The 24852-nt window shown below is 48.9% G+C and overlaps 1 protein-coding gene and 1 long non-coding RNA gene across 12 annotated transcripts in view; one reads left to right on the top strand and one right to left on the bottom strand.

Moving 5' to 3' along the window:
- Positions 1–24852, bottom strand: part of si:ch211-278a6.1 (SRC kinase signaling inhibitor 1) — a 104572-nt gene that overhangs the window by 74431 nt on the left and 5289 nt on the right. Inside the window, exon 1 of one of the 11 annotated variants that reach the window (XM_048991761.1) lies at positions 13321–13703. The exons of 2 other annotated variants lie outside the window; for them this stretch is intronic. In XM_048991761.1, the coding sequence (XP_048847718.1) occupies positions 13321–13423 (103 nt within the window). In that variant the 5' untranslated portion in view covers positions 13424–13703. Of the gene's footprint in view, positions 1–13320; positions 13704–24852 lie in introns of those variants that run through there. 8 more of the 11 variants (XM_048991749.1, XM_048991755.1, XM_048991757.1 and 5 more) reach the window with 8 other exon arrangements.
- Positions 12342–13191, top strand: LOC125718165 (uncharacterized). The gene is made up of 3 exons (XR_007384784.1): positions 12342–12453; positions 12635–12709; positions 13026–13191. It is a non-coding gene; the product is annotated as an uncharacterized LOC125718165 (long non-coding RNA).

Raw genomic sequence — 24852 nt, 5'->3', positions numbered from 1 at the left:
TGGGTAGAAATTAATTTGGAGCTCATGGGGGGGGGGGGTGAAGTCTTCACGTCCGTTTTCCTGACATCACAAGCAGGGTCGGCTCTTCTTTTATGGTGGGCGGCAGAAGAGGGGGGAAGAACCTTGTCACTAGCCAATGATATGTTTGAATTGGTAAGTGATGGGAGGGGGCACTCTGGGGGACAGAAGCGCTGATTTAACAGAGATAAATAACGTGAATTGCAAGGGTGCATGAGACCACGCGTGTGTGTTTGTGTGGTCAAATGTCCCCACAATGTAATACCCTGTTATTTTGACATTGTAGGAACCATTTTTGTACAAATCTGTGAATGCAATAAAAAAACTAAAATTGTTAAAAGTCCTGTGTTTTATTTGGTTACGGCTGTCAAAACTGGGATTAGGGTTATCGATAGATGTGAGGGGAGAGTCTCGAAAAGGACATAAAACAATATATGTGTGTGGGTGTGCATGTGACGCAGTCTGGCCAATCAGAACCCATGTGCTAGAAAGGCACCAATATGGCCGCTCCCACACAATATGGGCGCTCTCACACAGCATGTACACCCCAGCACTACTGCATCCGCCGTGCCCAGGTGCGGTGCACAAATTACCAACCACCAGGTGTCCTCCTGCTTCTTGAGGGTGACAATCGGAAAAAAAATAATAATTATAAACACTTCGGGCTGTAAGGTGAAAATTACGTGAGAGGCCCGATTACGATGTCAGCAGCGCTTTCGGAGTGGCGGGGATCCAACTCAGCCGAGATGGTAAGTGAAAACGCGAGAGAGAGAGAGAGGGCTTCCATTAAAGTGTCAGGGTGACGGTTCTTAATTCCGCCAGGATACCAAAGGACCAGAGGAGGCCCGTCAGGTTAGAAGCGGAGCCCGCTGGTCCAGCTGACACCTTTCCTTGGACGCAGCAGGAGGCAGAGGAAGCAGGAAAAAAATTGCGAACCTGGAGATGCAGAGCACGTCCGAGTCGGCTACGAGGGTCAGGAGTCACTGTTTCTTCAAGCTGATTGGCTCTTGACATGCAGCGCATGCCAATTAGCATGTTCAACCAAATAATAATAATAATTTTAAAAAACGGTTTTATCTCGGAGCATTCCAGTTATTTAAAAGTATTTCCGTTATTCAAAAAGGCCTTAATAACTGCACAAAAAGTAATTATACAGCCCTTAAGCTACATCGGATAATTGTGCATTTTAGTCACGTCGGCACTGAGCATGCTCAGCGCCATGGATACCCCACCCCCCCCCCACCTCACACCCGCATCCCTGGAGGCTTGGTGAGATAATGGAATCAGAGCGAACGCACGCCCTCCCATTCTCGCTGCTAAACCGATTGTTCAGGGACTGTCGTTCAGTGGGTCCCTCATAGTCTGCTTTTCTCTACTATGCTTCTCCACCTTCCATTGCCTCCCATCCCATCATCCACCCTCTCATTCCTTCCTGAAATACCCTCCATCATTTTTGGCTCCGCCCCAGTTTTGCCAGGCTCCGCCCCCTCCCCCCCACACTTTCAACCCCTTCCCATGCTTCTCAATTACTTGCTAACCTCACCAGCCCATAATATCTCCCAAAATTTCTTATCACACCCTGACATCCCCCCCCCCCCCGCCCCTTTTCCCCACCTCACTTCCCCATTCCCACCATTTCCCTTGGGCGTATCCATTTTCGCAGACAGTCATCATTTTACCTCTCTGACCTGCAAATATTCGTGTCAGCCGCCCCCCAGTATCAAGAACCAAATATAGAAATGGAGAAATTAGGTAGCAGCAAGAAAAAAAAAACAATAAAATAGCTACTATGTCAAATACAATTTCAGTTAAGGTGTGTGTGTGCTTGCATGCGTGTGTGTGTGTGTGTGTGTGTGTGTGTGTGGCACGCTCTCTCTCTCCCATACACCGAGGTCGTAGAAGGTGACCGAGCTCAGTCAGGAAGCTGCCAATACACAGGGGGAAGCAGGCGCTCAGACGCCCAACTTCATTAACACACGGGCAATTAAAAATCTCTGCTCTGGATCAGTGTGCAGAACCTCCCCAAGCAGAGAGGCTCTCCGCTCGGCCACGGAGCTGTCTCCTATTACAGTGCATGTTCGGGTTGCCCTGTCGGGAAGTAATACGGAAGAAAAACAACATTTCACTGGCTGAGTCTGAAAGCTACTTTTCCTCTTCTGCTTTCCCGGTGGCTTCGTCAGGTGGAGGGGGGAGGGGTATACACCCAGGACATATACAACCTCTCCCCCCTGGTTGTCCCCCCCCCCCCCCCGCTTCCTGTACATATGCAAACGACACCTCTCTCACAGGAAGTGAGGCGGAGAAGGCAGGCTTGATATGGGTGTCCATCTGCCGGGATATGGATCATCAGAGAAGGGGTAACCACAGCACCATCACTGGAGCAGTCAGACACGGAAAGCTGCTGCAAGCTGCTGCTCGTCTACCCCGGACTGTAGGGGGCGCTGAGAGTGGTGACCGGAGAGGCAGAGCCCACGCGTGATTCCGCCGCTTTCGCCACCTCAAAAGGCCGAGTGACACCTGAACTTCATTATCAAACTCTGCCGGCTAGGAATGTAGCATATGACCGGCCACGATGACGAGGAGGAGGAAGGTCTCTGAGAAAAGCCCATCTTCATCCCATCTGTGCTCAGCCAAAGAATAGTGAGACTGCTCTTAAGCCAGCGAAGTCGACACGTCGATACCGAGTCTGGACGGGAATTCTCCGCTGAGTGGGCGCCATCTATCCCAGCATGCCTTTGCCGACCCTCGGTGAATTCTCAGCTTCTCCATCAGGCTTCCAGAAACATCTCTTGGGGGTGCAGCTTTCCCACTGCTCTGGATCGATCTCACAGATGAATAAACTTTGTGAAACAGAAAACAGCGACCGCTGACGAGTCGATGCTCCCTTCGCTTCTCCCTCCTTCAGGTAAATCGGTCACATGATCAGTTTACAGGAATTCAGATTCAGGGGCAATGTAGGGGGGGGGGGGCAATAAGGACGATTCCAAGGGCCCCGAAGTGACAAGGGCCTTAAAACATTTCAAACATAATATGATTGGTCTGAGTTGGGGCCTAATGATATGGTTTCATGGGGCCAAAAATCTTTAACGACATCCCTGCCTGGACCAAACCCCCTTACATGTCCACTCATGGTCCCATTGTTACGTTTCTCTTCTGCAGAGTGTCAGATCTTCGCTGTCTTCCACTCTATCCATCCTGCCAGTATTTCAGGTCATCTCGCTGCCCTGGGGTTTCAGACTGGACTTCCCGTCTATCCGGGCAGAGCTTTCCTGGGAACTCCGGCTTCCTCCCGCAGTCCAAGGATACCCCCCATTCATATAAAGTGGAGAATTTACTATTCAAGATTCTCCCACTGCCACTCCGCCAAGCTGCAGGTGTTTGGGTTCGGAACAGACGGGAGAAACACATCCGTGGCCTGAACTGAAGCCACATCAGCAAGGACTGTAAATAACACAGGGCATGCGGTGCTGTCACCGGAGAATCCGGAGCAAATCAATATACTAAATAAAAGTGGGATATAAAGAGCAAGTCGGCTTTAAATCAGCTTTGTGAGCGTGTGTGTGTGCGTATGTGGGGGGGGTCCAGGTACGTTGTGGAGACAAAACATTGTGGGAGCCATTTTTTCAGTCACCACAGGGGGGGATTCAATTTTATAAAAATCTGTGACTGCGTTAAAAAAACTGAAAATGCCAAAAGAAACAATGTGAAAAGTCTCATATTTTGTTTGCTTACTTATGGTTAAGGTTAGGGCTGGTGGGGGTTAGGGTTCTCATTGCTGGGATTAGGGTTTTGCCCTTAGAAAGGAATGGATCCCCACAAAGATATGAGTACAGCTCTCTCTCTCTCTCTGTATGTGTGTGTGTGTGTGTGTCTGTGTGTGTGTGTGTCTGTGTGTGCGCGCGCCATACTCATACTCAACAAAACGCACTCCTAAACAGATTTTAACCTCCAGAGGACAGAACATACGATGTAAAATGACTGAGCACCTCCTGAAAATGAGTCACAACATCAAGTTCAACATCTGCCCAACTTTTAACTCAACATACTTGCACATCTATGCCTCTCCATGAATTTCCATGAAAAGTTAACTACTTACATGTAAATGCAGAATAAATGATTAAAGATGATTAAGGAGCATTTGAGGGGGGGATGTTGCTGTAGCCCCTTGAGATAGGGCTGTACGTTTGTGTGGGTTTCCCCCTGCCAATTTGGTTACCTTTCACTGCCCAAAAACACGTGGATAGACGATCTGATGTCTGAAGTCGTGTTTATGCATGATATGTCTTTAGGAGGTCCTGACTCACCAGGACCCCGCAGTGAATAATTGGCAGGAGGAAGATGGATGGGTGGATGGATGGAACACACAGCAGTACGAAGGCAGCGATATACCACCCCAAGCAAAATATATCCGCCAGTTTACTTAAATATCTGTTTAAATAAGACTGCAAAGAAACCAAAAAGCGTTTTACCGAAGGTGTATAAAGTCTTTATTTATAATTTAATAACTACATTACAAGCAATGACATCCTAAGCTTAAATTTTTAAATGAGTCCCTTCAGCTCTGCTGTGTGGGGGGGGGGGGGGGGGGGAAAGAAAAATAGTCTGTGATGAAAAATTACTGTCAACTCCGACCGCTATCTGCCACATGATGTGAACACCGGCAACTCCGACCGCTATCTGCCGCATGATGTGAACACCGGCTCGCCGTCGCCCTAAGATGCGTTTGGCTCCTGTGCAGAGTGAGAATAAGAGTGGGGTCTGTGTGACTTACAGCCCCTGTGGTGCAGGAATGGTTCACCTGCTCTAAAGCGAGCGTCGTCCTTCACAGAAAACAGGAGGAGTGAGACCTGCTTCTTCCACTGCCACAGAAAATAAACGAAGTAAATGAATAAAGGACAGTGAAGAGGCAGGTCAGAGGAGTGAATATGTAACATGACCTGGCCATAGGGGGGCGCCATTGGTTTTAACAAGTCGTGGTTCTGCAGTTTATATCGATGAATTAAGTAGATAAGAAAGTGTGCAGGAACTCAATATCAATATAAGGATTGTTACACTCGATATGTAAAAGGCTTTGCTCTGCCTGTCGTTTGTCATTAGACTTTGTGGTCAGGGTAGGGGGGTGCGCAAGGATGGACACACACACACACACACACACACACACACACACACGCACATACACACACACGCACACACACACACACACACACACACACACACACACAGAATTCATATCTTTATCGGCACCCTTCATTTCTATGGGCATAAACCCTTTTCTGAACTCTGACGAGCTTGACCCCCACCCAGCCCTCACCTTAACCATAAGCAACTGATAACAAAACACAAGACTTTCGCCAACTTCAGCAAAAAAAAAAAATGTCCCCACAAAAAATAAAAAAGTTACGTGTTTCTATCACACAAATAATAATACATAATTACAAAATGCACGTGCGCACACACACAGACACACACACAGACACACACACAGGCCTACTCAGGCACGAGGTAGCTGATATTCAATCAGCCACATCCAAAACTAAATAAGGCAACGGCGTATCCATGACGCCTTTCTACTCCCCCCCAACATGGTGCAACTTCTCGGACACTAAGATCAAAGTGTTCAGCGAGGACACGACTCACGCCGAGCCTCTACGTAAAACAGATACCGCTGTTAGAACCTGATTGCTATTCCGCCGCCCCTTCGCCTTGGGCTGTGCTGACAAGCACTCCTCACTTAGGAACAAAAAGAAGCATTCTGTTGCAGACTCCCTCTCGCCCGACAGCACAGACGAGGAGTTCATTTAGCCATCGCTTTCATCTCGATGCGGTTACGCTTTCTTTGACATTTAGTACTCTGTTTGTGTCTGGGAACAACAAGAAAAAAAAATGTATATTATAATTGCCGTTCGCCAATATACGTCTAAGGGAGATGGAGGCTCGCGGTAATTTGCCTTTTCATGTGGAGATTTAGCGGACAGAAGCCCTGGTTTCCGCGCAGCTTTCAGGGCGACCGGAGAGCTTGTTGAATTAGGGTTTGTGACCTGACAGCCTCCTGCCATAATCACAGCTGAGAAAGCCGGTCGATGTTTGTACTGAAGGCTTCCCACTTGAAGAGCATGAATAGATATTTCTGTGGAAGAATACCAGAAATTTCACTGGTTTCTCAGAGTAGAGGGTTGCAGGATTGGGGAGAGGGGGGTTACAGGCATGGCCGTTGCTAATAATATCACCTTACCTTAAATATATTCCTGGTTTCCTGCAAAGTGTTGGGCCCCGAGATTCTGCCAAGGTATCATTGACCCCCCACTGCACTCCTGGTTACAGGGGCCACTTAAATCCGAAGTGACCCGGGATCGATATGCGTCACATTAACCGCATTAAGTCTGGGGCAAGGGAAAGTATATTCGAAAAGACAAGTGTGAAGTGAGACGCTCATGGAGAAACGCCGATATGAATACAGAGGTTGAGAGGTTGGCAATATTTACGTATGAGAAAGACAATGTGGCAACTAGCCAAGCTGACATCAGGTTTTGGTGAAATGATCCGTCTTGAAAAGAATTAGAAGAAAACTGGGAGCTGGTCGGGATCTTTGTGTTTAAATTGTTGCAGGTTGACAAGCATGCCAATTTAAAATGCACCGTCGACGCAGGCTGGACAGAGAGGAAATCTGATGCTTGAAAATGAATCCGAACTGTAATTTCATCTGACAGATGCACCCGGCTGCCATCTGCAGTGTCAGCGCACGCTGGAGATCACCAGTCTCACGGCGCGGTGGGAAGTGTGACCCTCCCCCTCAAGGCACGGCGTGCCACGCTCGTGTCACATCGAGCCCCGGAATCGTGCGTGACGGGACGGAAGACTGAGGGAAGCTCGCCGAACGGAACAATAAACCGCCTTTAAATGCTTATGCAGATCATGCTACCGACATGCAACACGTCAAAGATACGTGAACTAGCGGGTGTGCCGGCGTGGCCAAGTGCACGCGTGTTCACATGGGGTGATTTACACGAGGGGTGTCCCCTTTCTTATTAACGTGATTAAGGTGGGGGAATGAGCTGCGGGAGATGATTAATGGCGCCTCAAAGTGCACAAGTGGGTTCGCAGGTGGGGGGGGGGGGGCAGCAGGCTGGGGTTCTGGAGGCGAGAGAAGCTGAACAAAAGCTGTACGATTTCACCACGCAGAGAGACGCGGTGAAGAATGGGCTTTGCAAGGTGCTGAAGGTACCAGAAACCTTTCCGAGATGGAGTCTGTCTTCGTCGGGGCTGGGATCTGTTCTGGAAGCTGGTGAGTCAGACCCCGCCCCCTCTGTTCTGCGCAGAATTCATCAGTGGCCCCATCAGGGCTTCACAGACGGCCTCACGAAGCGTCATGCTACAAAGTCATGCCATTATATACGCATTACCTGCAGCCTGCAAGACGCCGTCATCTTCAGGCTAAAACCAGCCCATGCTTCTCCTGGTGCAGATAACGAACGATGCATGTAACACGTAAGGCCCCGTTAGGCATCTACAGTATGCAACATCACAGTCACGTGCTCTGTGGCTGCACAGGTGCCTCTGGCATCGTTGCCATGCAGCTGCAGGCCCAGAAAGAGCCGACGTCCCTGAAACCAAGACACAAGGTCGCCCGACGTAGCGGCTTCACGTTGCTATTGAGAACGTGAAAATAACCACGACCATAACACATACGGCCAGTAGGAGGCGTGGTACTTAATGACCTTTAGTAGAAGGATGCCAGCTTCAGGATGCTGTAGTGCAAACTGCAATCCACCTGTAAAATATTCATCCGCAGAGATCTGACACTAATCACTTTCCAGGAAGACAGCTAAAATAAATCAGAGTGACGACGACAAGCAGCGAGGAACTAATAGAATAGTATTCATTTTTTCAAAAGTCCAAAAAAACATTTAAAAAAAAAAAACCTATTACTTAAAAATAGCGGCAATGAAAACTGATACTAGCTTACCAGCAGCTCTCAGGGAAAACAGGACCAAAATATCAGCGAAAACAATCCAGTCACCGGAGTCACAAGAAAGTAGCCAGAATCTGTCTGCCAGTACGCAAAGGAATGCGAAAGAGCTTCACGGCGTGCGAGAACGAGGTCAGGTCACGCGTCTGTGTGGAGCTGAAGTGAGAAAAGGCGGGAGGCAGCGGCCGGCTCTTAGCGAAATGCTCCGATCTGACGGAACTGCTGCTCACTTCTGCATTAGGCTACAAAAAATGAGGAAACGAAAAAGATAAAGGAAAGATTTAAATAGCAGGTCTCTGCGCGTGATTCCACCTCCCCACACTCCTACCTTCAGACCACAAAGGCAGACTAAGGCCGGCCGTTCACACCCAACTCTCTCTCAGAGCTGTATTAATGAGAGGTGGCTGTAATACAGACCGGCACCAATAACACATCCATCTACAGATTCCTCCACAGATGCGTCAAAACAAATAGGATCAGCCCTCAGAGCCACAGTTACGTAAATGAGGGGGTATACAAAACTCCCCGTACTTTATTCACTTCTGAAACCTTAGACCTTCTCCATCTGCTAGTAGAAAAGAAAACCAGCAGCTGCATGGGTTTAGCACTTTGGGGGAGATTAAGCGAGTCCATTCCCAACCGGTGTCAGTTAATAGCCCCTCTGATCTCTTGGCTCTCCTCCCCCAGGTATTTCTCCCAACGCCAACTGAATGCAGCTCCAGGACCAAGGGCGTGACTTTGGGTTGAACATTGGGGTGGTTGAAGTCTCCACTCATTTTGTGATTATTTGGGGGCGGGGGTGTATTGCCTGGTTTTGATTGCACCCCCCCTGTAATTTGAGACTCAATCTCAGGTCTACTGGAAAGGTCGAGTCTGCACTTAAAATAGACACAGAAAAGACTCACGGTCACCCTGGGATATTTTTCTGGGTGTTTTCTGGTCTTGAAGCATTTTTGATGCACTCAGATATGCATAAGTTCATGCAGCAAGTGGGCAAGGAAAGTCTTCATCGTCAGACCTTTCATGAACAGCGGCTCAGTCACCCCTGAAAACCACAACACAGCCCTAAAGACGAGAAGAATCTTCAGGACCACAAGTGAACATCCAGCGTTCCCTGGCCCACCGGAACCTTAAACATCATGCCAGCCTCACGGGCTGCTCCTTCAGGACGTTGAGACTAAAGGGGGTGCTGTGTGCCTCTGAACAGAAGGTCACTGGTTCAAATCCCAGAGTGATTTCACAGTAGGACCCTTTAACCCCAAATTGCTCCGGGGTCTGATCCTGCCTTCTCAAAAATGTACATGGTTTTGGGTAAAATAATCCTCTAAATAAATAAAAATGTAAAACGCTCAAGCATGCGTTCACTGCCTGCTGAATCCTTGTGTTGTATACCCTGCGAAATACGGCTAAGCACACAGCAGGCCGGACACACACAGCAGGCCAGTCACACACAGCAGGCCAGACACACACAGCAGGCCAGACACACACAGCAGGCCGGACACACACAGCAGGCCAGACACACACAGCAGGCCAGTCACACACAGCAGGCCAGACACACAGCAGGCCAGACACACACAGCAGGCCAGTCACACACAGCAGGCCAGACACACACAGCAGGCCAGACACACACAGCAGGCCAGACACACACAGCAGGCCAGACACACACAGCAGGCCAGACACGCAGAGAAAGGAGCTTCGGCGGAGCCACGCAGCCTCTAGGGATCCAGAAACCTTCCTCCTGCTGGAAGTTTCAGTCGTCCGTAATTATTTCCCGGGAAGCTGCGCGGGATGCGGCACGCAGACGCCTGCCACCGCGCGGATTTCACGGACGGGACTTACGCCTCGCCATAATCTGAGGCTCATTCAAGCAGCGCGTCGCTTGTTATTTTCTCCGGAGGGATTATCTGCAGGATTATCTATGGATGACTCTTCGGTTTATGAAAGAGGCGAGTTATAATCCAAATGGAAGCAGACAAAAAAAAAACGTGGCAGATTACGCGAGGTCGACCCCCTCCCCCCACCCCCCCAAACTGGAGGCACGGGAGGCAACACATTGACCCCCATGTAGTCACGCAGGCAGGGGGGACCAGGCTTATTGAATGTGCTCCATTTGTCCCCCCGCCTTCACTCCAGCACTAACAAACCAGCCAGCTTTTTATCAGGGACACCCATGTCACTCGTCAGCTCCCCGTGACATTGCGGCCTCTGTTCCCTGTCACTTCGCAGACGACGTCCCGCATGCCCACTAATAGAACCCTTCTCCTCGCTTGTCCGATTCACCTCCCTCACTTTCCCCCCCCCCCACACTTGGTCAAAGCCTCCCCTTCATGCTTCGAGTTTCCCCCCACCCCGCACACCAGGGAACCACGTCCTCGCCGTTAAAATGTTTTTTTTTAAATCTGAGGATGCGCCTCTATATTAGCACCATCGCGCGGAGGCTTTTCACGCAGAGAGGAGAGGCCCTGCTCTGTAAATAAGCACTTGGACTTGACATCCCGCGGCGAGACGTGACCACGAGACGATTCGGTTACTAAATGAGCCCCAAAAACCACAAGCGGGGACATTTCATTAGGTCTGAGATCCACCGCGGTTTGCATAGAACTCGAAGTGTTGGAAATGCGTCAGACTCAAGCCCCCCGACACCGGTGCTGCTGATTCGGGTTCAAGGCCACCAGACGACCTACAGGGAACGCACATTCATCAGGATGAGATAAATAAGTCCCTCTGTACCACCGATTTAGATGCAGACACGAAGAAGTGGGCATGACAGCGTGTGAGAGAGGGAAATTAATATCCACTCCAATGAATCTCTCTCGTTTTTTGTTAGCAGGTAGATGGGAGACTCTGGCAGGACAGGGGGGTCGCTTTGGGCGCGTGCTGTCCAAATGGAAGGAGTGCAAGGAGACCAACCCCCCCCCGCCCCTCCAAATCCACCTGGATGCAGCTCTTTTCAGAAACCACCCACCCACATGCCACGGACACTCCTACTAGTCAGTCATGCTCCAAGCCATTAACGCCATGCCCCCCCCCGTGGAATGAAGACGTTCAGAAGCATCATAGAAAGCCGAGGAAAAGAGGCACCCAGTCTCCTGTTATCCTACGCTGAGCTTGAATGGGGCCGCAGATGCGGGAGTAAGAAGGCGGGGCCTGATCTGGCGAGGGCGGGGCCTGATCCGGCGAGGGCGGGGCCTGATCCAGCCTTGCGGTCATGCGATGTACGTGGAAGGCACGGCCAGAAGACACGTCAACATAGGTGGCGTCGTGAATTTCGATTTACAGCTGACGTCTTTTCCTCTGCTCCATAAGGCTGAGCAATTTTTTTACCCTGGGCAAACATTCAATTAAAATTCAGTACACCTCAGCCTAAGAGCAGGTGAGTAGTCTTCACATAATGACCTTCAATTGTCCTTCCTCCATCTTCCGCGATTCTCATTGGTGCATTCAGTCGAAAGGGGCGGGCCCATGACATGAGCTCAAAATAATGGATTTCCAAGGCGATCTGTTTTAATGTGTCTGGCTCCATCCCAACCTGTTTTCCACCCCCTACTGCCCTCTTAGTCTCATCCCTCCCCCCCCCACCATAACCTCAGCACCCTCCATTTTTCATTGTTATGAGGAAGTGCATAATTTCCAAATTCGTTCAGCTGACTGCATGACGAAACAGGCAGATGCCGAGCGAAAGGGCCCAGTTTTCCCATGGCTAATGGCAAAGAGTTGGATTGACAAGTCTAATTAGAGCGACTCGCCTCCTCGGTGCCCCACACGCTTCTTGCACCGCTGGGGGGCGGGGGTGTTTGAGCGCACGGCCGTTAACATGCTTTATTTTTTTGGGTCCTCACACATCAGTTGGCACTCTGAGAGTCGCATGCGAGCCGCTGGGCTGCAGAGATTGTGTTTGTTCTGTGGGGGGAGGGTGTGTCTAGCCCATCCAGGGTGGGCGGGGGGGGGGGGGGGGGCAATAGCAACAGCCCATCCTATAGGAGGAGGGCCGCAGTCAAAGATAAAAAGAGGCTATATTTCAGAACTGTCAAGATTGGCCGTCAAATGGATAAATTATAACCATCACAGGTCGCACTCTTTGCCGATCATACATGAGTCACACAACATACCAAGCAGTCCTGACTCAATAGATCCACGTGCAGAATGGCGTTGAAGAGCAGCTGTAAAGCGCACCTCCTGAATTTAAAGCTCTAAGACCCATACACATGAGAAGCAGTATATAAACAGCCTTATTCCCTGGAAGTCGCTCACAGTGCTGGGCTGTGCATTTCTTTTGAAATGTTTCATGGTGCACAGTGAATACAAATCTAAAGACTGAAGCTTTGGCGGAGTCAGAGCCGATCCATCTCAGGAGCGTGAGACGGGTGAGCGTGAGTCGGGTGAGCGTGAGTAAGGTGAGCGTGAGTCGGGTGAGCGTGAGTCGGGTGAGCGTGAGTAAGGTGAGCGTGAGTAAGGTGAGCGTGAGTCGGGTGAGTGTGAGTAAGGTGAGCGTGAGTAAGGTGAGCGTGAGAAAGTTGAGCGTGAGTAAGGTGAGCGTGAGTCGGGTGAGCGTGAGTCGGGTGAGTATGAGTCGGGGTGAGCGTGAGTAAGGTGAGCGTGAGTCGGGTGAGCGTGAGAAAGTTGAGCGTGAGTCGGGTGAGCGTGAGTAAGGTGAGCGTGAGTCGGGTGAGCGTGAGTCGGGTGAGCGTGAGTAAGGTGAGCGTGAGTCGGGTGAGCGTGAGTAAGGTGAGCGTGAGTCGGGTGAGCATGAGTAAGGTGAGCGTGAGTCGGGGTGAGCGTGAGTCAGGTGAGCGTGAGTCGGGTGAGCGTGAGTCGGGTGAGTGTGAGTTGGGTGAGCGTGAGTAAGGTGAGCGTGAGTCGGGTGAGTGTGAGTAAGGTGAGTGTGAGTCGGGTGAGTGTGAGTCAGGTGAGCGTGAGTCGGGTGAGCGTGAGTCGGGTGAGCGTGAGTAAGGTGAGTGTGAGTCGGGTGAGTGTGAGTCAGGTGAGCGTGAGTCGGGTGAGCGTGAGTCGGGTGAGCGTGAGTCGGGTGAGTGTGAGTAAGTTGAGCGTGAGTCGGGTTAGGGTGAGTCGGGTGAGCGTGAGTCGGGTGTTTTGACTTGATTTCCCTTTTTCTCATCTCCGTCCCCCTGGGTTATTCTGTTCTTGCTTTGACAACAATCCCTGTTTTACATGCGCAAGTCCACCAACCCACCCCAGTTTTCCCACAATTCACTAATACACAAACTGTGCCATTTCCATGTCATCACTGTCATATATAAACGTGCAACTGCTGCGCCAGAAAACCATTAACGCTGGTCATGGCCACATTAAGAATATGGCTCCCCAGTGTGACTCACCACTGGTACTCACACGGAATCCAGAAGAGCCCCCCAATCCGCAGAATCCGGCACAGAGCTGGGTTTCTCCGCAGCCTCTGCCCGTCCGCCCATTAGCATACATGGCTTGGTATTTTCCGCACCCTGGTGCTAAATGCTATGTTTCGCAGATTTGCTCCAGTTAATTTCCCTACCAGCAACTAGGAACATGTGAGCGCTTGCGGCTGTGTGTAACACCACCTGAACAGCTACACACAAACTTTCTTAATAATTTCTATTTATCATCTACCATCCCCATCTCTGGTAATCCTAGCTCTTGGCCTTTGTTTTACGATGTACAAATTCTCATATTAAAAGACTGTTATAGAAGCACCACCAATTCCTTGCCCACTTGGGTAACAGAGAGTCTCTGACATCAGATTCACAGGAATTTTACGTATGAGGTATTTTCACCTGATAAACGAGCGTAAATAAGACTGGCTGGAGAGAGTCGCACTTGTTTATGGATTCAGAAGACATTTCTATTTTTTATTTTTTTTCTCTTTTGTTTAAATTAAAGCGAAACAGGGCGATACATTGTAGCAGAAGCATGTGACACATGTTGTGGGGGGGCTGGGGGTTAAGTGGGGGATCGCACCACTTTTATTAATGTACTTACAGAGTTTGCTGCACCAGTTTGTCACATGTATAGTGAGCCAAGGAGTGATGGATCATATTACTCATGGTCATAGTTCTCAGCCTCCCCTCTCCCTACTAAGTGCGATAGTGACAAACATCCCTGAGTCCACCAACCCGAATATTCTATTACAGCGTTTCCCAGCCCCGTTCCCTCAGGGACCCACAGTAGGTGCACATTTTTTGCTCCCTCTCAAACAGGCCGAACTTAATGCAGAATCCGTATCCCTGCAAACAAGGCTGGCTGCGAATTCCACACGAGCAGAGTGTTCCGGATTAATTAGATAAAACCCCTTACTGGCCGTCATTTAAAAGAAATATCAGTTTGCATGTAAATTCATGAGCCTGACCTTGTTGAGAATTCGAGGTATTCGGCACACGGCGTGGAAACATTCACTAAAGCCCGCTGCCCCAATTAGCACCAGAAATGTTTGGGCGCGGGAGCGATGTCTAAACTTGTGTTATTTTTTTTTTAACTGTTACGTCAACCCCCCCCCCCACCACCCCCACCCCATGGGCGAGGACTCGGCTATGATTCTATTTCTGTAACCAGAGCCATTTCCAACTGTACTGGCATTTCAAAAAACTTAAAACATGCTCAAAAGTTGCGTTTGATGTAATTCGAGCAGTATGGAGTACAGCACGGAGCATAACAATTAACAGAGAAATGATTATGGCTAAGTGGCTAATGACTGTGAAAGCGAATCGGCCCCTCGTGTTTCAGTGGGGTTCGGAAAGACGTTTCTACAGATATCGTTACTCACACCCAGCTGATACCACACTTCACGCAGCCCTACTGAAAATCCTTCTGCACACGTTAAATTGCACTAGGCATCACAAATCGTTACGGCTTGTGATGTGTGTGACTGAGATTGAAACAGTGTGTGTGTGTGTGTGTGTAAGTAGAGGGGTAAGTGGAGATGCTAGTGGCTGAAAGCAGACCCATGCACACGCAGAGCACAAGGGAACAGGGGCGTACACTCAAATGACCAAGAAGAAATGTGTGTGGAAGCCATCTGGCCTTTTGAGAGAAGCAGCGCTTCATCGTTCAGACTCTAAGGCTTTCGAGAGCAGAATGAAAGCATCACAAAAGGATGCGGGGAGCCCATGTTCCGGGTTCCTGCAGCCCTTGAAGAAAAAGACGGTTCAATGTCAGACTGGAAAAGACACACATACTGAACCGCACCTGCACACATTTCCCAGGCAGGTCACACACTGACACTCATGTTGCCATCGCAGTTTGTGCCTCTTATTTACTCATTTTTATCTGAAAGAAAGCATCCTTATCTACGCAATAATAGATGGAGCACGGACACTTAGAAATGCCCAAAAAGACGTCGGTTTTGAAGAGACGTCATCGCGTCTGTTTATTACCTTTTTGAAGCTTCTCTTACTCTTCGTGATTTTCCTTTTTTCTTCCTACAATGACTGAACACACACACACACACACACACGCACACACACACAATTTTGTTGAACCCCTAGCTTTCCTTAGCAATGCCAACAAAAAAAATGTAATGTAATAAGTAAACAAAAATGGAGAAAATGTTACATTATCAGCTAGAAATTTCTTTCACTTCTTCAGGCTATTGCACATATGTCCCTATAATGAGATATCAAAGTTCCCGGCTATGTGCAAAAATAGCTAAAAACTGAAAATGACTGCAAAGCAAATTCGTGACAAGACATTCAATGAAATGAGTTGAAGTTTCAAGTCATATAAAAATCCCACTTAAATACAGCTCATCTGGGATGGCTGCCATGCCCCCAGGGCCTGGAAGGTATAGATCTACTGATGATATCCAGCAAAAACCCTCCATTTGCCAAGAGTCATTTATTAACGACCAAGACAAACACCACATATAAATACAAGTTAAAACGTGGGTGCTGACAAGACTAAACCCCTTTAATGTCTTTCCTCTTTTACTCAAAGCAGCACGGTGCTCTTCACTGATGAGGCACCGATGAGATTCCACATGCTGGTCTTATAGATGTAGCAGCCTCAGCACAGAGAACCTACAAGTTGCCGTAGTCACGATGTCGACCCAGATGCCTTCATGATCCAAGTCGAGCCCATTTTATCCACCTGCTCTGGAAACCCCACCCAGAATAGATCCAGCTCGCAGCAGGTTCTCAGAATGAGAGGATGATGCTTTACTCACGTAAACACGAGGACACACCGGCCACTTTTCACGTACCCCATCTTGCTCTGCCTTTGAGACACATACCCAGTTGAGAGTGAAGCTTGGGTTCTGCGAGCAGAGTCAGGTGGATCGTGGGGAAACATTCACTAAAGCCCGCTGTCCCAATTAGCACCAGGGTGGGGGAGTGATGTCTAAACTTGTGTTAAAAAAGATTTATTTCAAACTCCCATTTATCTGGAGCCCTTGAAGAATTGTGGGGTTTAAGGGTCTTGATCAAGGGCCCAAGGGACACTTAAAGAGGATGGGATCTGAACTGGTGACCTTCTTATCTCAGGGAGAGAGAGCTAACTCACTGGGCCACTCGCCCCCCATCCTGATTATGCTAAAAATGGGCTTGCCTGCATGTAACACCATGGTAACAACTGCCGCAGGGAGATGATTGGAAATGGAGAGGTGAGGTGGAAACGAAGTCGAGCAAAGGAGGTCGCAGCCAACACACAATGGCCACAATGGTCAGACCTGTGAAGCTGGACCCATTAAGGTGGCCATCAACCAGCCACCATGGTGATTGCGGCAAGAGCCACTCACCGAGAGCATAGGCATGGAGATGCTGGAGGGGGGCTGTGAGAACTGACTGTGAAGCATCGATCGAACGAAGAGGGGACAGCTCTGCTCACAAAGGAAGGAAGTCTAATGCCAAACAGAATTTGATCTTTGTTGCTTAGTGTGCATTAAATCCAGAGTATGGGGGGGAAACACACAGTGACGTCCAGCTGAACCGCCGTGAAGGGCATCATTTAAAAAACTTAATGTGCCTTTTCTCTTCCAAACCTCGATTGATTGCTATACATGCTGGGAATGCAGCCCCTGTTATGCTGAGAGAGCTCCGACACCGGGGGGGGTGGGAAAGAAGGATTCTCATGCCCCCCCCAGAGGTGCAGGAACTCTCTGCCACTCCATTCAGTTCACTGTTATGATCCGCAGAAACAAGGACAAAAACACACAGCCGTGGGACCTCCCCGGTACAGATGAATAATGGCCTTGATCAGGGTGTGGGGATGGGGGTTACACCTGTGTGACGATGACGGCTGGGTGACAGACATCCTTCCATGGCCACGTGGGACCCCCGCCTGACGGCATACAATGGTTACTGCCGGAAAATATGACCGTGTTAACTGATTTGCTTATATTTACGCTAGAGATGGATGGACGGATCTATGGATTTCTATTCCTTACAGTGAACGGGTATGGCTCAGTGTTGAAGATTTTCATGAGGGGGGGGGGGGGGGGGTTAATGTGACGTGGGGTAAAGAGAGGGACCAGGCTGACGGGCTCATCTTTTTTAGATAACTAAAATTCTATCTTTGGAGTAACCCAAGTGGTGACGGGCTTTCGGGCTTTTAAAATCACAGCACAGGAGTGTTAATGAGTAAACTTGGCATTTTAAACAAACAGGTCAAAGACCTGCAGTTCTATTCAATATCAGGGGAGTATTTGCCAAAGAAAAAAACGAAAAGGGAGTATTCTGTGTATGTGCGCGCGTGCACAAGACAGATAGCATGGAAGCGATGACAACCAAAACAGGGCGATCTTCACAAGTCCGATAATGAACATGACACCATTAATTCTGTAAATCCCAAGCTTTAGTTAATGCTGGCGAGGAAATGTCATATCTAAAATAACTGTTTATCGCAAAGGGTCTGGCATTTAGCGCGAAGTCTCATATCTGGCTGTGCTCAACAGCTGCAGATGAAGACAGACTTTGGCATTAGTTTTTTTTTTTTTTCACAGTTTGGTTTAAAGAGACAGCGCTGGAAATAACCAGAGACGAGAGGGGGGGAAGGAAACAAACGGCACACAGGAGATCACGTTAACCCACACACACACTATCCACAGGATATAACAGCTTTAAATTGTCCTCATGAGCCTTTATGTTCTTTTATTGCCTTACCACTGCGAGAAATTGCCTTTACAGTGATGTCAGCTGTGGCAGAAGTGATTGGCTGAGAGCACTGTGGCGTCACTGCCTGTGACACGCCCATTTTCGCTGTGTTATAAGTCTGACGGTTGTGTTATAGGTTACGCAGAGAGCGCACCAGAGAGACAAATACTGCAACCCTTGAGTAGGTTTGGCGTCCTCATGCTTAAAGCTTTGGACGTCCAGGGACTGGGTTCAGCCTTAGCCATCACACTGCCAATTGTGCAATCCCAAACTGCAAGCAAACACCGCCCGCCCCTCCCGAAGCAAGATTTCCCTCCAGCGCAATTTACACCCAGCAGAAGTTCATGATTAGCATTTCAAACGCAGGCATTGCAGCATTCTGCACAGCGATTAGCTTTCGTCCTCACCCCTGCTCGACCCCCACCACACGGCAGGGGGAAGGGTAGCGGTAAACTGCCCCGAGTCCTCGTTTCATCTCGGTCCAGCAATACACCATCAAAGCACCAAGAGGCAACGCGGGCAGGAGGGTGCAGCAGGTAATGGACCAGCCCAGCACATGGACTGGCCAAAATATCACAACCGATCCCGAAAGTTCAGCCCTTACTGTACTGAAACATGAGCGTTGCTGCCGCTAACGCGTCATCTAAACTCCACGAAGAGCACTTTTAATGCAAAGCAATGCCCATAAATCCTTCAGCACTCCTAAACAAATGTTCGCACATATGTACATCTGCTCCTGTCACGTCACGCACTTCCCGTGAATCATCGTGCATTATTCATGTGTCGTAGAGCTTTTGGATCGGAGTGCCATACATCGGGGATATTTATAGATGCCAAAGACATAAGGATGCATTGCTAACACAACTGCACAATTGTGCACAGTCCAAACGAACTCTACTAGTGCTTCAGTACCACCTGCGGAAGGTGACAGTGCCCTTAACCTGACCTCCTGTTTAGTAAAGCCAACATAAATAAACATAAATTACAGAGATAAATAGATAAACAAGCAAAAAAAAAACATTTCAATATAATGGGGGATCTGAAATATGGAAGCCTGATGTCACATGCAGGAAAATTTCTTTTCCGAATGTGACCATGTTCCCGACACTTCTGTTCAAGATGCAAGCGTGTTGCTATAGTAACTCCAGCACAGGGTAGATGTCTGGGCTTTGAAGCACCACATCTGCCGTTTTACAGAGTTGACTTTATTCCATCCTTTGAGAAAAAAATAATAAGCTATTCTGCACTCTCCCTCTAGATCCGGTTCACTTTAGTACTCAGAAGTCTATAGTAAACTCCAGGTGGAGATGCTGCTTAAATCTCTGCTGTATCTTCCATCTTCCGATAGGTAATATCCACAGACATGTTTAGGGGACTTGTATCCATTTTAAAGTATTAAAAGCAATAAATACACTTATCGGTAAATTGTAAATATACGTCCAGCACAATACACAGCATCCCCAGTGTGATCTTGTAGCTACAAATATGGAGACAGGTTAATGAAGCAGGGAAGTACAGATGAATCCCACGGGACGCCTAGATCACTGTTTACCGATTCGGTCCTCAGGGACCCACAGACAGTCCACATTTTATTCGGAGGGAGTAAAAACCAGGACCGGCTGTGGGTCCTCGAGAACCAGATCGGGAAACACTGGCCTAGATACATCGGTTCCAGCTCATCTGGAGCATCAGGCTTCTGCTGGCGATGAGAGAAAAGCCCAGGAACAGCAGAGGGCAGCGGCAGCAGGCTGAGGTTTCCGCCCCGGGACACTGACATCGGTTACGTTCACCTTGGAAATATCACCCTGTCACAGCAGTTTGAGGAAACGCTCTTCTGACAGGACGTATTCTTCATTATTGCAGCCAAAAATTGCTTCCATTGCATCATGCCTGATCTCTAGGAACACCACAGAAAGTAGGAAGTGTGATAAGCGCCCCGTCGCTCCACACAATTGCTAAAGGGTCGACATAGTGGTTTAGTTGGTGAAACATCTGGGATGGTGTTTTCAGCTGAGTCCTCAGGGACCCCCACACAGTCCACAGTTTTGCTGCCTCCCAGCAGACCTGAACTGAATAGCTGGTACAGGTGTGCTGGGAGCAGGGAGGGAGCAAAAATGCAGACTGTCTGGGGGTCCCTGAGGACCGGGTTGGGAAACACTGATCTAGAACATGGTGATTCCCCACTGTTGATACACTCCACCCCGAATTTTACGAGCACCTTGTTTTTGCCATCATTTCTAAGAGAACAACAGGCAACGAGTTTCACTGGTGAGGAAGGATATTTATTTATGTTCTTTTTTGTTATTTCTTTGTTTAGATTCACTCAATTTTCCCTGGTGGTCCTAAGGAAGAACGCCGCTGGAAACAGGCGAAGGACACGTGCCGCGAACAGGGATGTATTTACCGGGCGTAATTAGATCTGGACTGCGAGTGCCAGGGCACGAGCGTGGCACGGAGGGGGGGGGGGGGGGCAGAGACGCTCAGACCCCCCAGCGGGTTGCCAGACAGTGGTGCGGCTGCTCCCCGCCATTTATTCTCGACTGATCCGAGAAGCGCTTCCCTCTTCCTCCCGATGTGGCGGCAGCATTACAGGATTCCCGTCTCCTAGTAACTGCGGAATAAAGTGCACAGCGGGAGGGAAGGAGAAAAACATTCCCAAAATAAAAGAGAGGAGAATTATTCGGATGGCTGTGAAATATCACAGAGCAGGGCAACAAACTGTTTTTACGGCAATTACTGTCCTCTCTGACATAACGGGGGAGGGGGTTCCAGCCGTCCCAGCTGCTCACCTTGAAGACTTTGGGAAGGTCACATGGCACGGGGGGGCTCCCAGCCTCCAGTATTTAACAGGGCCAGGCCACAACAAGCCTCTCCCCACCCATACCTCCACCCACCATTTTATCTTTTTCCTCCTTCATTCAAAAACACAGAAATGTTTCAGTGGGTAGATTGAAACAAAATCTTGGTCTGGATTTTTAATTTCTGGACCTGAAATATCCATATATTATGCATATATGCATATGCATATATTTATGCTGGCCACCCCCCCTCCCCCCCGAAGCCCCCTGAAGAGCAGGAGTGTCACTAGACATTTATGAGAAAATGGCCTTTACTGGGGGGGAGGGGCTGTGGGACAGGGTCCACATTTTAATTTAAACTAATCAGTGTGCATTGATTTGGGGGAGGGGGCTGAAGAACATTATAGCGGGTTAAAGCCCCACTAAAGTAGTGAGTGACCCCCCCCCACTGAATACCTATGCCCCAGGTGAGTGCGCGCATCTGGGGGGAAAGCAAAGGAACACAGCACGGCAGTTTCTACGCTAGCGAAGCGCCGCTGCATGATGGAGACCCCCACCCACCCACCCCCACCGCCATGGCCGTGCCCCCCCTCCCCAGGTCACAGGCAGTTCACAGCAGTGACTTTGCACAATTAACCACCTGCGGCTACTGTTGTTCAATGAGCAGCCTTGCAGCAATGCCGCATCCTTCGAGATGCAAACTACGAGCGGATTGGCCAGAAGCTCAATTTCAAAATAAGCACGGTACAGATGTACTGAACTCTACACTGATAAATCACACACTGACAAAAATAAAACGTGCTTTTACACAGGGAATCCCAGTGCAAAAGTCATCTACAAACAAATCACTCCTTAGGTGTAACGCATATATTAAATCAGAAAGGTACCTGTTTATCAAGATTTTTCAGCCATCAGTAATTTCCCCTTTGCAAATTAATATTTTCAGAAGCAAAGCTTTAAGATGCATGAGATTCGAACCCACAGTCCATACGTCATCACGGGCAGTATAAACATCACTTTCCCTACTGGTGGTGAGGATTTTGCAGCATTCTCTCCTGAACCAATCAATTTTCGTTCTGCCTTCAGAATATTTTCGCGTAAGTAGGACTCCCAGGAGCGTTTCCTCTGGGTTCCACGAGTGCTCAAAACCATGCGGTTATATGAACAACGATCTATTCAGGGTGGGGGACTGTTTGCCCAGCAATGATCCAGGCTGTGTGCAGCCGCGTGCCCTTTTCATCCTAAGATTAGCTCCAGACTCCCCAAAATTCGAAGCTGGATAAGCAGTTACCGGGAGGGGTGTATATTGACGGATAACTCCCTCGACCCCAAGGTTGTCACCTTCTGCCAGTTACAGCTACGTCTAAAGCGTTTTTTAGAATATGACAAGCAGCCCACACGACAGCAATTAAAAAAACAGTTTTGCTTCAATTAAACAGGAACTGCAGGCACGACCCATGCAAGTACAGGCAGCTAAACACACTAAGACATATCGTGGGATGTTTTTTTTTTATTATTGTACGGAACGACCTCCGCAGAACGGCCCTGCAGGGAGAAATGTAATTAAGGAGCGAGCGTGGCTCTGCTGACGACTGCGCCTGCCAATTTGCAAAAGGATGAGTATTTTTTTATTTTTTTGCAGTTCAACAAGTAGACGCTGCCCCCGAGAAGTGGGTGGGGGGGATTGGCAGACACTCCGGGGGGATGCAGTTGTCACGCGAGCATCGCTCTCGTCTTACGGGGACACCGACACGCATTTTATTTTGCGGCAGCACCTCAGGCCTGTTTCCCGAGATGAAAGTCGCGTCTGATGGGAGGAACAGAAGATGTTGGACGCGGGGGGGGGGGGGGGGCGAGCTGGCCTCGCCACGTCCCCCTCCGCCGTCCGCGTCTGTGATCACCTGCGTCCTGCCTGCTCACCCGGTGGGGTCTGAAGGAACTTCCAAGGTGATCAGTGAGATGGCAGGTGGTCTAGCAAAGAGCTCACTGACCGGAAAGGCAGTCAGTTGTTCTCAGACAAGACAACAGATGTTGCCATGACCTTTTAAGCAGTAATTCAAACATTCTTTGATCACATTACATTTACAAATTTAATATACAATATAAGATACAAATATACATTTTATATCAAATGTATTAAAATATTTGAAAATATTTAATATATACACACCCATGAAAATATTTTCAACATACATTTTTAATAATTCAGATATCTTTAGGGTTGGTACCCCATCATGGACAGCATCAGGAACAGCAAATACAAGTCATGCTTCAATCTGAATTATGACACATTCCGGTCCTGGAGAGACTGCAGCCTGGTTCACCGATATCCAATGACATGGATCGATGAGCAACCCTGGTAAACCTGGTCATGTGACTCCTGGCTTGATACAGAAAGGCGGCGCATTAATGAATCACGCCCCCGCCGGGAGATTTGCATGTTTATGCAAAGCTAGATAAAACTGGACCAATTTAAGGGAGTCAGAAGCTATGACCTGAAAATTACACGACTAAACAAACCTTAATTGCTGCAGTCCTGTGGGGCGGTGAATTAGCAGCGAGGCCCCATTGTTAGCAAAAACGCTGGAGGATGGTCCTGAGATCTCCGGAGATACACTCGGACGTTCAGGGCGTGCCTTCGAAAAAAGTGTAGGGTGAAACCGTTCCGACGACTCGACAGATCTCTGATCCAGAACCAGCCGGCCTGTAGCCTCTGTGAGGTTCATCTGACCCATTTTAAGGGAAAACAAATGCAGCGTTTCCATACAAACTAACAGAATGCTTCTATTTCGGTCGCTGGGACCCAGCAGGTGAGGGAGGCTGCACACACAGGCACGGGCCAGAGAAGCCAGCGGGACGAATGAGGCAGCGGGAAAAAGCTGCCAGCCGTCCACGGTGACATTAATGATGGCGAGGACTCCACAATCTCCCATGTTGCCATGACAGAGGGGCTCAGGGAGGGGGGGGGTGGTGGTTTAAAAGCTGCTGAGCAAATCCCATCATGCTCCGTTTTAGCCCTGGCAATTTGCAGCAACCTTCACAGAGGTTATGGATCTCAGCATCCCCAGGGACGGTTGTGGATAACTGGTGAAATTCACACTGGCGTTGAGGGCGGGGCTGGGGATGGCGTTGTGGGTGGGGCCCAGATTTAAATTTCAAATCTATTTTTGTTTCTTTGCTGGGCATATCGGAAATCATACACAGGGGTGTATGCGGCGACAGGTTGCGTGAACGGCTTCAAGAAATGGAGCCATTTCCCACAGTGCCTGGCTTCTGCGAGCAGCCAAATTTATTTGTTGGTACAATTATTTATATTCTTGATGCAGGCAGCCTCATGCAAATCATGGCTGTACACAAAATGAAGATACTTACATATTATTCATACGACTAAGAGATTAATTAACTGGAAAAAACATTTTAATGCGCCTATTTGTCTGGGCACAGATTTAGTGACGTTATGTGGTAATAAGACTCTTCCCTAATTACCGATTCACAAAGGGACCGTTCCGAGCTTCAGGTTTTGACAGCGATGAAATCTAAAGGATTAGGGTCTTATTTATGGCTAATTCTGCGGCGGATACACAGTCAGCGGTACTGGGCTGTTTACGAACGCCGTTTCCCCTCAGAACGTTCCGGATGCTGAAAGGTGCCCCCGTTCCCGAGGAATACATCAGAGCTGAACGAAATGAGACAAGTGGGAAATTGCAAACTGGCGATGGCAAATCAAAGCGAACCTGAGCGAGGTCAGTTTCACAGTCTTTGTCAAATGACCACGGCGTCTAAACAGATACGCTCAGCAGCCAACTGCTCCGCTGCTGCCAGGGCAGACGAGACTGATGTGAGGGCCTCGGGAAGCTGTAGGAGCTATGACAACCCCCCAAAGTGCATTTGGCATTAGATGATGAGAAGAGCATAAAATTCTCTGCGCTTTAAAGGTTTGTCCATATGTCACACTAACATGGGTTACCATGAGCAGACCGCCCATTCCGTACAT

This window comes from Brienomyrus brachyistius, chromosome 22, assembly GCF_023856365.1.
Source record: "Brienomyrus brachyistius isolate T26 chromosome 22, BBRACH_0.4, whole genome shotgun sequence".
Lineage (NCBI taxonomy): Eukaryota > Metazoa > Chordata > Actinopteri > Osteoglossiformes > Mormyridae > Brienomyrus > Brienomyrus brachyistius.
Note: the sequence above shows the minus strand (reverse complement) of the source record. Positions and strands in the feature narration are given on the sequence as shown.